The 13583-nt window shown below is 34.4% G+C and overlaps 1 protein-coding gene across 1 annotated transcript; it reads right to left on the bottom strand.

Annotated features, from left to right (window-relative positions):
• Nucleotides 1–11685: 11685 nt before the first annotated feature.
• Nucleotides 11686–12423, bottom strand: LOC110711366 (suppressor of cytokine signaling 7-like). Its single transcript, XM_021889738.1, has one exon. It carries the CDS (start codon nt 12347–12349, stop codon nt 11795–11797), a length of 555 nt encoding a protein of 184 aa, XP_021745430.1. The 5' UTR covers nt 12350–12423; the 3' UTR covers nt 11686–11794.
• Between the last annotated feature and the right edge of the window lie 1160 nt (nt 12424–13583).

The raw sequence follows: 13583 nt of genomic DNA, 5'->3' as shown, positions 1-13583 counted from the left end.
TCGTAAATAAATTTAAAAAAAAAAACATTTGATGAGTTTAATATTCTTTCTATTTCCCCTAACTTTGTGCATGTTTTACTTTGATTCGTTATAACTCTTACTCCAATTTAATCTACAATTACTTACCAAAAAATAATAGTAGTGACTAGTTGATCTAATATGGCGCGCTGGGCCAAATCTTTGTCATCGTATCTATTTACGAAGCAACTCAAGCTAGGCTCATTTTCTGGGGTCGAGTCAACTTTAACGTATCTAGCATACCTTTTTACTAATTGAGTTATATTGGAGTAGTAACTAGTAAGCACATGTGAAAGGTCCAACTTTCACATTGACCAATTGACCTTGGAGTCTTGGACTCACCTTGGTTCTTATTACAAGTAGTTAATACGGGAGTAACAATTTACTTTGTTTTTTTTCATCTTTGATGAAATTGAATTTTTACTACCTAAATATAATTGCACAAACTCTTGCCACACCAAGAGGAAGAAATTAAAATAACGTGTAGCTAATTCATAGACAATAATAAAAGAAATGACCCACAAGCATAATAATTATGCAAATATGGGTACGTACATGTATTAATTAAGATGTGCGGATAAATATATTGAGGTTTCTTTTTGAACTTTCCAACTGAAAACTCATAATAGTGACTGATCGATAGCAACACTATGTTTTTTTTCACCAAACCAAATAAAAACAAAACCTAAAATATCTTCCATTTTCTCTTCTTGAACCTGCAAATTTAGAATAGTAAGTACTGTTTATATATTTACTTAAAACATAAGAACATAATTAGATGGGACCTTTAATTTACGTGTGACAAACACTTCAGAAGACCAATTTGAAAGCGTTTAATAATTAATGTTTTTAATTTGTACTCATAATCTCAAGGCTTTTTATATGTTATTCTAAAATATACAACAATGAGGTGTTTGGTACCTAATACGTATATATAGTCCCTACCATTAATCCATTATCATTATTAATCCATGATTCAAGGAAAATAAGATGTGTTAAATTTCGAAATAATATGAAATGGATCGGATTTGGACAATCTGAACAAAGAGGAGGAGAGTTAAGTCTACAAACAAGGCTTAGAAAGTTCCATACTAAAACCAATTGGCAATAATAGAAGTTACTCTTCTAGCTTATAAAGTGGAACCACCTCTTCTGTTTCTCCAAAATGTTACTATGCTTAAGTAAACTTTGAACTATCATTGGGCGCGTAATATAGTAGTAAATTTTTCTTCTGCTTAAATAAACTTAAAACTTTTATATTATTATGTAATAGAAAATTTATTATAAACTCCAACTCGTACAAGTTTAGTCAAGCTTGTATTTATTATAATCTAGTAATGGCTCTATTAATCAGTATACGATTCTAATATATACACTTGGTTCAATGGTTTATTAGAGTCAGAGTCTCTTACTTTCGTGATAAGCTTAGCTTTAGTTTTCTTAATGATGATGGTGCTAAAAATTTAAGAAACCCACAAATTTTATCTAATCCGTGAAGTTTAGCTGCCCTTTAATTTACGTCAATTTTTTTTTGTGTTTCTATCCGGTTCACCCTTAGCTTTTGGCTAATTAATTCGAATTTGAGGCTCAATTCTAAATGGTTAGATTTGAACCCTGTCTCAATTGATGTGGGAATTGAACTTGTGTTTCTCTCTACTAGTGCGGCCCTAATCACCAATACACCAACAACCAATTAGTTTAAATTTACGTTATATCTCAAAAGGTCTTTAATAATAGTATAATACCACCATGCCGTGGAGTATGGAACTTAGAAAATTAATGATATAAACATTATTGTCAACAAATTCTTAAAATATACTCGATGACATGCCAAAAATTGTGAAATTAAATTTGAAACTAACAAAATAGTGTGGGTGATCATGCTGCACTAGAGTGAACAAGTGTTACTTTAACTAGAAAATAATATCAAAATCTTTGTAAAAAGATCAACGTTGACTACTTTTGCAAAACGATATAAAAGTAATATGATTATTCTATGCTTAAAAGGCAAACCGCGTACTAATAATTACTGATTAGGGGGGATAAATTAAGAGCGAATTTAAATGAAGAAACAAACAACGAACTTTATCTGATCACGATATTAGATCAGGTGTTAGTTGGAACAAGATTAGGTTAGTCGTTGCACTAATTACTTAATTAGTACGTATAACATGCAGTTACCTTTCTAGGCCGACTTATATAGATATATCACATTATCACTTTTCGTTGGCTTGTGGTCATTCAATTAGTTCCCATTAAATTATCACTCGTTGAATCCAGAAAATCATATTATTATGTTACTCAAATTAAATATAAAATTATTATAACGAGTCATGGGGTGCATTAAAGAGGCTTTATTGATCTAATGTAATTGTTAAACAACCCACATAAAAAGTATTCTAGAAGGGCGGATTCAGAATTTATTAATAGACCGGGCCAAAGTTATAAGGAATTTTAATTAATAAAGCCATACGAAAATATAAGTATAATAAATCCACACGAAAAAAAAAGTGCAAATAAGGGTAATTGTACCCTTGACCTTCCCACATCTATACATCAAGGGAGTGTTCGGCAAATTATAGCTGTGAAGGTAGTTGTAGCTGTGGAGGTAGTTGTTAGCTGTGTAGGTGGCTGTTAGCTGTCAACAAGCTGTTAGCTGTGAAAATAAATAATTTAGATATAAGTGTTCGATAAAGTAGCGGTTGTGACAAATTAGAGAGAAATAGAATAGAATGGCTTGATTATTATCCATCAATAGGTTGAGTATTTATACAAAACCTAAGCTCATAAGATAGGAAACAATCTTCTTAAAAGATATACGTCTAACCATAAACCCTAAATATATATTCTCAAAATAATATCTTAACATAAATATCCTAATTAAATATATTATTCTCTTAAATGATATCTACGTAAAATATATCACACATATATTTCCCGATATCTCTAACACCCTCCCGCAATCGTAACGGCAGTAACACGAACGTTGCGATTGGAAATTCTTCACTTTGTTGAAACCGAGATGCACACTCTTGTGATGTCGCCTTCAATTTTTTTTCTTCTTTTTCAATGATGAGAACGTTCATCTTTTCGAACTCATCAGTCATCAATCAATCAAGCAGGAACGTCATTCTTTTCGAACCTGCAAATATAATAATTTTGGTTTTTACAGAGCAAAACCGAGCTCCAATCAAATATTGATTTTTCAGAGTAAACCACACTCAAATCTTTTATTGGTCTTTCAGAGTAAACCACACTCAAATCTTTTATTGGTCTTTCAGAGTAAACCACACTCAAATCTCTTGGTCTTTCAGAGTAAACCACACTCAAATTTTTTATTAGTTTTTCAGAGTAAAACCAAACTCAAATTCAAAAGAGCAAAATCATGCTCAAATCAACTCACAAACCTTGTCTCACGGCACAAGGAGAACCAAATATATCTTGTCTCACGACACAAGAGAGCCGTTTTTTAATTTCTTCATCTCCAAAGATGTGTTATAGTGGAGGAAGTCCACTCACATACTCACAAAAAAAAAATTCTCCCAAAAAAAAATCACATACACATATATGATACGTGTACCAACCCAAAAAAATAAAAATTTAAAAAATATTAATATTGCATAGCGGAAGCAAAATTTTGAATCCCACCGATGGGTTTAACTTTCTAACCCACCGGCAGGGGGGGGGGAATTTTTGTGAGCGGTCCCAAGATTTAACCTGCTCTTGATACCATGACAAATTAGAGAGAAATAGAATAGAATGGCTTGATTATTATTCATCAATAGGTTGAGTATTTATACAAAACCTAAGATCATAAGATAGGAAACAATCTTCTTAAAAGATATACGTCTAACCATAAACCCTAAAAATATATTCTCAAAATAATATCTTAACATAAATATCCTAATTAAATATATTATTCTCTTAAATGATATTTACGGAAAATATATCACACATATATTTTCCGATATCTCTAACATGGTATCATATAAAAATCAATATTTTATTTTTACATATAAAAATCAATATTTTATTTTTAAAACTATAGATTAAATTTCCAACAGCTACCTCAAATTTCAAAAGCTAATCTTTCTAGCTTTTTATAAAAGCTACCTTCACCACTAAAAGCTACCCTAACCACTATTTTGCCAAACACTCACATTTTTTGTTAAGTAGTGATTTGACCAAGTCAAATCACTAAAAGCTACCTAAAAGCTACTCAAAAGCTAGCGCCGAACATGCCCCAAGTAACTAACCAATTAAACCAACTACAAAACTTATAGTACATATATTTTACACAAGATTTTTTATTTATATGTATCAAAATCTGGGCATAGGGGGTCAAGGCCCGGGTAGATCACCCCTAGATCCGCCTATGGTACTCCCGTATAATAATAGACTTAAACAAAATTGTGTACTTAAACCATCCCATTTGATCAAATCTTATTGACTCGCATATTTGATTTAACAGTTGTACACCAATGCACCTAGTGTACAGTACCCAAAACAAAATTTGGAGATAGGGATTGATGAGTGACATTTATGTTACCCTTAGGGGTAGTGTATTGGTCTCTTTTCTCCTGTTTTTCTTAGGTTTTCTACCTCTTTTCTCCTCTTATGGCTTCCTTTTCTTTTATGGATGAAAATTATGCTTATTTGCGCTTGTTTTGATAATCTTTATGCATAATTTTATCATCCCCATGCTCTCGTGATCTTTGCTATCTTTTGCAGGTTCCATGACGGTCCTAAGCACGGTAGGAGGCCCTTGGCCAAGTATGGAGGCATGGACAAAGACAAGAGGAGCAAAAGGGAAGAAGAGGAAGCAAGAAGAGGAAGTTCATGAGGAGGTGTGGCCGAACCTCTAAGAGGTTCGATCGAACCAAGGTGTGGTCAAACTTTTGAAAAGTTCGACCGAACCTCCAAGGCAGTTTCAACCAAGTTTTCAGCATGTTTACAGGAGGAGTCGAACCAGGAAAGTTCGACCAAACAAGGATCAGGGAGGTTCGACCGAACCTACCCTGAGTTCGGCCGAACCTACCCTGAGTCCGACCGAACCTACACAGAGTTCGGTCGGACCTTTTCCCGTTTCAGCTGACTTTTTGCGGAGCTTCCTAAGCAATTTTGTAAGGGGTATAAATAGATTTTTTTTGCTCATTAAAAAAAAAAAAAAGATTTTTCAGTTTAGAATAGTTTTTAGGTTAGTTTTAGGTTTTTAGAGAGAGAAACTCTCAAATTTTGGAGAGAGAAAGTGAGGAGCACAATGGTTTTCATGGATTTTGGATAATCAAAGGAGGAATTTGATGATTTGAAGATCTCCATTTTATATCAATGAGCATTTCTTACTCTCTTCTCTCTTTATGCTTTATTAATTGCTTTGTTAATCATGTTTGAGTAGATTTCCTTCTACTAGGTGTTGAGTGAAGCTTTGTTATGGTTAATTGAGTTATTTGAGATAAATTTGATGATAATTGTGTGATTAAATTGATTGAATTGATGATGGCATGTTGTTTGTTTTAGATTGGATTGATCTCCCAAGATAGCAAACTTAATTGCATGTTAGTTCTAGTTTGACAAGGGATTGTGAATTAGAATTTTTATATTTGATTGCATTTTGGGTAAATTTCTTCTATGCACCTAGTCAATGAGGGATCTAGGCTAGGAATTTGAGAGATTGCTCTTGATGGTAATTAATTCCCATTTTAATTCTTTCTTTGCATGATTGATTATCAAATCGATTCCCATTAACTTGTTAATTGTTCAAAGTGGATCTTTGCCCCTAGTAGACTTTGTAATATCTTGATCTTTATATGTGTGTTAGTGTAGTTGTAGTGTCCACTATCCATAAACCGACTTCGGCGTAGCTTAAGCATTAGATCGAGAACAATCCAACATTACCGTTCCTTGTGGTTCGACTCCGAACTTACCACTAGACTTGTTTAGGGGTTAGTTTTAGGATTTATAAATTTATTTGATTGAGTGTGGAATGTGCGACCGTTCTATCGCCCATCAAAATGGCGCCGTTGCCGGGGAGCGGTGTCAATGCTTGATTGTTTTTGATTGCTTGAGTCTAGGTCTTTGTGTATACTTTTCTTTTTATTTTATTTTTTTTAATTTTTGCTTGTTTTTGTAAAAAAAATGGCAAGTAACTCGTTTCCTCAATATGACAATGAGCCTTTTTGTGAATATTTCAATAGACTTGTGGGATATTTGGATTTTGATTGTTGTAGTCTTTGGGAGGCTTGTGAGATTTGTTATTTTGGTTTGAATGAGCAAACTAGGGATGAAGTTGAATGCATGCATAATGGTGAATTTAGAGCATTATCAATTGATGATGCTTGGGATTTTTATGTTTGGTTTGCTTGTGATGTCTATAATAAGGGTAATCATGATTCTATTATTGATATGCAATGTGTTGATACTTCTAATATTAGCATGAATTCCCATGATTTGTTACATGATCCATTAAGTGAACCTAAAACACATGATTTCAACTCTATTTCCTCTTTTGTTCATGATGATGAGGTACATGCTCAAGTTGATGCTAATGGTGTGTTTCAATATTCTTCATTATTTACCATGCCTTCTTGTGATGTGCTTCGTTCCCTTAATGATGAACCTCATGTGTTTGATTGTGCCCCCACTCCCCAATGTGATGTATATGCTCATGATCTTAATGTTGATTTTTCCAATCTTGGTTGTACTTCTTCTTCTCTTGTTGAGCCTCAACCTTCAACACCTTTTGAATCCCTTATTGCTACTTTTGAATCTCAAATTAGGTGCATTGAGCTTGATAATGAGCTTAGGCCTAGTAAGGAAATGATTCTTAATTCTATGAGAGGTCAATTAGAGATAATGAAAAAGAATGAGGAGCGTCTTGAGGAGGGAAGGAGAAGAAAAGAAGAGTTAGAAAGACAATTGTCACCCTTGATGCTTGTTTGTGAAAAATCCCAATTTAATGTGTGTGTTGAGGATGATGATGATGATTTTGAGCAACCAAGAAAGTGTGAGGATCCCATTGGTGAGCATATGAGTGATGGTGAAGGAGTTGAGAATGAAGAGAGTGTTGATTTTGAAAATCCTAACCCTTTTTCCCATCTTGATGAGTCTCAAGTGCATGATTGTGATCCTTTTATCCATGAGTATTTGGATTCATTTAAGGTTATGTCTAATGTGTTTATTGAGTGTCAAATGAAAACCCATAGCCTTTTGAGTGAGTTCATTAAGAATGCTTCATGGGAGAGAGACCATTTTGAAATGAATTTGCATCCATTCATGCATGGCTTTGAGATTTTAGGCTTTAAGGAAGTTGAGGGAGTTGTTGTTCATGATTGTAGTGAAGGGGATTATGTAGTTCCTCTTGGAAGTTGGATGTTTGAGGGAGATCATGATCATGAGTGTTCTTTTGAGGATTCTATGATTGATTTTCATGCTCAAATTGGTGATTTGAGGAATGGTGGTGAAGAAGAGACCATTTGTAAGACCATTGCTCCTATCCCCTTCTCTCATGTCCCTTTTTCAAGGAATTTCAACCATATCCCCTACACTCCTATATCCCTTCCTTCCTTTGTTAATGAGCCTATTGGGGACCCCCTTGCCTATGAAGATTTTTATGTCCCTCATTCGTCTTCAATTGAGGAAAAGGGTGATTTTTCCACCCAAAAAGATTTTTGTGAAGAGAGTTTGCCTTTCTATTCTTCTTCTTATTTTCTTGAATTTTCTTTTGATTCTTCTTCTTCTTGGAAACTCCCTCTTCACCTTCTTTTGCGGGCACTAATCTTGGTGCATGCCCTTCTTATATCATTTGCTTACTTGTTATCTTATGAGATGTGTAGTAGTGCATCTGACAAGCTCTTGCGATCGTTGCAATATTATTTACTAGAGCGGTCAAGCTTGGACCTTAAGCAAGCCTTTCTCGGGAAGTAACCCGTGTTTTATTGCTTTCATTTTCTTTTCTTTTTAGAATAGATTTTCTCTCATGGAAATGTTTGTGTGCCTTTTTCTAGGTACATAACTTGATATACTTTGGTGCATTGATTTGGATCAAGAATCAAGGAAGTTTGGCACCACAATTGCTATCATATGGAAAACAAGATTCAATTCTTGAGAAGAGTGGCTTTGAAAATTTTAATTGGGTCATTTGCGGGTATATATACCCACCTAATATCCGGTAATATCCTTCCTTGCTCTTCCTCTAATGATTTGTGACTTGTTGGACATATGTTGGTTGGTTGGATGACTTTCTTTCTTTTCTCCTCCCATGGATTCTTTGGTTTAAAGTTTGAGCATGTTGCCTCATTCAAGCTTGGGGGAGGGTATTCTATCATGTTTGGTGGAATTTTGATTCATATATGCCATGCACATTTGTATATGCATTTCCATTTTCTTTATTTTGAAAATTCCAAAAAGATTTTGTTTCTATCAAGGCAAATTTGCAATGTGTTTTGTTTTGTTCTTACTTTTGACATAATACGCTTGGACTTGTATTCTTGAATGTCTTTATTCCTAAATTATAAAGGTATGCACGGTTTGAGAATGTGTTAGGTTGACTCTAGGATATGATATGCTAAGGTAGTTGTTAAGAACTTTGAGACCATGAAGCCCTAGTTCACTTGCTTGTGGTAAGATGGAGTTGCTCTCTATGGTGGATATGAAATCAAGAGTTAGTTATTGCTATCCCTAGTGAGGTAAATTGTTCAAGCCTTCATCATACTTTGTTGAGCGGCATATTTGGATCCTTGGCTATTGCATTCTCGTATCTAGAACTTGACTTTTAGCTCCCAAGATCGCGACCGTGCCACTTTAGGGGATGACAAAGGAATTTCTCTTTTTATAGGATAGATTTTCTATTTTTGAGTTTAGTTTATATTTGCCCCTCTTGCTAGCCCTTTTGAGCCATATACATTCTTTTCTCTAACCTTAATACAAGCCTTCCAGCCTTGGTTTCACTTTAAATCCTACCTTTAGTTTGTGAAGCAATTTTGTTTTGAAGCTTGTTTTATTGTTTATGGTGCAAGTTTAGAATTATAAGTTTATTTGCAAAGCAAGTATGTGTTGTATATAATTTTTTGCATAAAACCAAATACATTTTGAGAAAAAAGCCGTCCAAAGTTAAAAGAGGCAAGGACATTTAAAAAAAAAAAAAAAAGCTTGGAAAAAGGAATTATTGAAAAAAAAGTAAAGAAGAATGTAAAGCACAAAAAAAAAAAAAAAAAAAAAAAAAAGGGTTTTGTTATTGTTGTTCTCCCTGTTTTTGTTATTTTGTGTTAAATAAGCTTGGGGGAAAGTTATTTAATAAGCATACTTGGCACTTTTGTTTTGGAATCGTTTGGATCTTGTGGAAGATGTTCCACCCGTGCTTCACATAGGTTTACCACCAATTTCAAGAGTTCTCCACACCTTTACTCTCCTAGCTTATATGTTAATACCTTGAAAGTCCTTTTGATCCTAGAGGGTTAAGTCATCCAATGATGGCGGGAAATAGGAATCAAGCCTATAGAGCGAGTTTGCATAGCCAAGATGTCGGGTAACCTTCTCAATGTTTTTAATTTCTTATTTATTTTCCGGTTTCTTCGTGGAATCATGAGAAGCTAACTTGAAAGTGGATTTGAAACTAGTAGAGAGAACGTGGTTTGATTGGTTGAAACAAAAGGTGGAATGTGTTTCCTTTAGTTCTCTATGCTTAGCATATGTTATGTTTCAATCAACCTTGGACATCTTAGAACGTGCATACCTTTATTATTTTAGAAAGATTGACATTCATTAGTGTTTGTTCCATCATAAAAGTCCACTCTAGAACGCTTGTAACTTTTCTCTTACTTCGATTTATTTTATTTTATTTATTTATTGTCTTGCCTTGATTTTTGTCAAGAGTTATGGGTTAAACTCTTAGGACACCCTTACGAGAGCTTACTCGTCCTCTAGAGCGATCTATGGGGTTTAAAGTGCTTGATGCATGCGCTAAATGCATTCGTGATTCCTACGAAAGTGAGTTAGTGTATATTCTTTCTCTTCTAGTTTTATTTTATTTTATTTTATTTTATTTTAAAAAAAAAAAAAATATACATCGTTTTCCGTTGTGTTTGTTTTGTTTTGCTCGAGGATGAGCAAAAGTTAAGCTTGGGGGTGTTTGATGAGTGACATTTATGTTACCCTTAGGGGTAGTGTATTGGTCTCTTTTCTCCTGTTTTTCTTAGGTTTTCTACCTCTTTTCTCCTCTTATGGCTTCCTTTTCTTTTATGGATGAAAATTATGCTTATTTGCGCTTGTTTTGATAATCTTTATGCATAATTTTATCATCCCCATGCTCTCGTGATCTTTGCTATCTTTTGCAGGTTCCATGACGGTCCTAAGCACGGTAGGAGGCCCCTTGGCCAAGTATGGAGGCATGGACAAAGACAAGAGGAGCAAAAGGGAAGAAGAGGAAGCAAGAAGAGGAAGTTCATGAGGAGGTGTGGCCGAACCTCTAAGAGGTTCGATCGAACCAAGGTGTGGTCAAACTTTTGAAAAGTTCGACCGAACCTCCAAGGCAGTTTCAACCAAGTTTTCAGCATGTTTACAGGAGGAGTCGAACCAGGAAAGTTCGACCAAACAAGGATCAGGGAGGTTCGACCGAACCTACCCTGAGTTCGGCCGAACCTACCCTGAGTCCGACCGAACCTACACAGAGTTCGGTCGGACCTTTTCCCATTTCAGCTGACTTTTTGCGGAGCTTCCTAAGCAATTTTGTAAGGGGTATAAATAGATTTTTTTTGCTCATTAAAAAAAAAAAGATTTTTCAGTTTAGAATAGTTTTTAGGTTAGTTTTAGGTTTTTAGAGAGAGAAACTCTCAAATTTTGGAGAGAGAAAGTGAGGAGCACAATGGTTTTCATGGATTTTGGATAATCAAAGGAGGAATTTGATGATTTGAAGATCTCCATTTTATATCAATGAGCATTTCTTACTCTCTTCTCTCTTTATGCTTTATTAATTGCTTTGTTAATCATGTTTGAGTAGATTTCCTTCTACTAGGTGTTGAGTGAAGCTTTGTTATGGTTAATTGAGTTATTTGAGATAAATTTGATGATAATTGTGTGATTAAATTGATTGAATTGATGATGGCATGTTGTTTGTTTTAGATTGGATTGATCTCCCAAGATAGCAAACTTAATTGCATGTTACTAGGTAGGTGTAATATTTGTGTGTATGGGGCTTGAGTCAACCATACATGGAGCAAATGCAATGATACAAGGTAGCTTAATAACTTAACTCCCAACTCCAATTCTTTTTATTGTACGAGGATAAAAGTAAAAGTCAACCTGCGTATATTAACTAGTTTATTGGGTTAAAATTTGAGGGAGATATCGATGCTTGATCAAGATCATATACCGTCGAACTTAGTTTCATGAGTAGTTCTTTGGTTATTCTCCATGGGCAGAAGTAAACAACATATGCCTATTTCAAGATAAGATCAATCTAATCTTCCTCAAGAATATGTTTCTTTGAATGAATAACACATTTATGTACCAAAAGGGGAATAATTTAAATTGAAGGACAAAAAACTCAATACCATTTTCACAACATATTGATGACATACCATCTATTCAGATCAAACCCATTACTAAATCATAATTCTATCCACGCAAATTGAATAAAATCCCATGATGTAATTAAAAAATAAAATAAAAAAGTCAACACAAACATTTCATCTCCTTTTTCCTATAGATCAACAACGTAACTTTATATTGCCATATAAACCAAAACTTGTTAATAAAAAAAATTAAAAATTAAAATTAAAATTTAGCTGTACGCAGTGATGACCCTGGGCGGTGGAGGAGTGGTGAGGGTCGTAGACGTAGAAGATGTTTCATCCTGATGAGAAGTTGCGGCCTTATCGAGCGCCCCATCAGAAATGGACCTTGTTGGAGGTTCCGGAGGCGGCGAGGGTGGCAACCTAGAAGAGAAGTTTCGATAGGGATAATCATCAACAAGAGTATCATCCTCATCGAAGTTGAGAGAATAGCTAAGAGGGTCGTAACGAAAATCCGTAGATTGAGATTTCCTATGATGACCACGAGGGGTGCTCGTCCCCATTCTGGTCATGAGACTGCGACACTTATGTTTTAGATTTAGAAACTCTTCGGACCTTGATGATCTCATCCCACCACTACCCCCACCCCCACCCGCAGAGGAGGTTCGGGTGAGGCGGTGATTATTGTGTTGGTGGTGGGAGGTAGGGGAGCCATCATTGGGCAAGTGGTCGTAGTCGACGGAGTGATGCTTGAAACACCCACATAATAATGTGTGTTTAAGCTTGTGTTTAAGCGATGGAGAGCACTCCAATCGCACATTCATTTTGGAAAACCCAATCACAATCAACAAGTTTGGGTTATCTTGGTTTATAAAGGTGTGTTGGACTTTTTCTAATGATAGCGATTGAGCTTAGGGTACCTACCACCCCGAAAGCTCTTGTTCTAAGAACCAAATAAAATAAAATACTAATTTAGTAAGTATTTTTTATAAATTTAAAAGATTTAATTTTTATCATACAATAATTTCATAAGTTTGTTATGTGAGGAGGAGCGGTGAATGTGTTGATCCTCTACTTTTAGCAAGGGTTTGTTATCCTTAGCCGATATTTATGCACAACGTTGCTTGATATTTTTTAGTACGTGCTAAAATCTTGCTTTGTAGAAAAGCAAAAATGTAATTTGTATTATATACAACCGTGTAAATGTCAAGTGTACAACGTAAAGATTTTTAACCAGTCAAAAACATTTTATTTTTCTTCTTTTATTAAGAAGGAAAATAAGAAAGTATATATTTATAGGTCATGCATAAAATGCGAGTGATTTGTTTAGATGATTTGATTTTATTGAATGGTGAATATTATTAGCAGAAATGGATCTATGGTAATTCCAGTTGGCAAGCCAAATAATGTAGTCAGATGATGGTTTCCAAGTAGATGGGATGTTCGAGGCACAACTACTGCAAGTATGATACATTTTAATAATGCACTATGGTTTATTATGTCTTTTTTTGTCCCAATTATGAATCCATATGAAATCTTCTGTTTATTTCTTTGATCAACCATCAAATTTTAAAATCAAATACTGGCTTCCTATGTGTTCGTAGACAATTGTTATTTTGATTTGGATGCTAAGATGATCTCAATTTATTGAAATTGTTGACACATGATATACCCAATTGAAATCAACCAACAGAAGATAAAGAGAATATATGATAGAGCGGTTGGGGTTGGCAACTTAAGTCTCACATGGAAAGAATGAGAAAGATAAAAGAGAATATATGATAGATCGGTAGGGTTGTTCAATTTTGGATATTGGATCTGATCAGATCCGATATCCGAAATTCAGAGAAATTATGATACGAATACGATTCAAAATTTTCCGATATCTGGATTTTTGGATTGAATAATCGGGTTTTCGGAAAAAAAAAAAACAATTGTTCCATATTTGATCCAAAAACTCGATTTTTTATTCCTAGCTATCCAAAATCTTAATACTAGATTGAATACCTTATAAAATCTCAGGTCGGATCATCGGATTTTTGGATTAGATATTTTTAA

Source organism: Chenopodium quinoa, unplaced genomic scaffold, assembly GCF_001683475.1.
Source record: "Chenopodium quinoa cultivar QQ74 unplaced genomic scaffold, ASM168347v1, whole genome shotgun sequence".
NCBI classification, from domain to species: domain Eukaryota; kingdom Viridiplantae; phylum Streptophyta; class Magnoliopsida; order Caryophyllales; family Amaranthaceae; genus Chenopodium; species Chenopodium quinoa.
The sequence above is the reverse complement of the archived record's forward strand: the minus strand, read 5'-3'. Positions and strand labels throughout refer to the sequence as shown.

Bases quoted from the DNA above. Each gene is read 5' to 3' on its own strand.
- LOC110711366 (XM_021889738.1), bottom strand. From the start codon at position 12,349: ATGAATGTGCGATTGGAGTGCTCTCCATCGCTTAAACACAAGCTTAAA.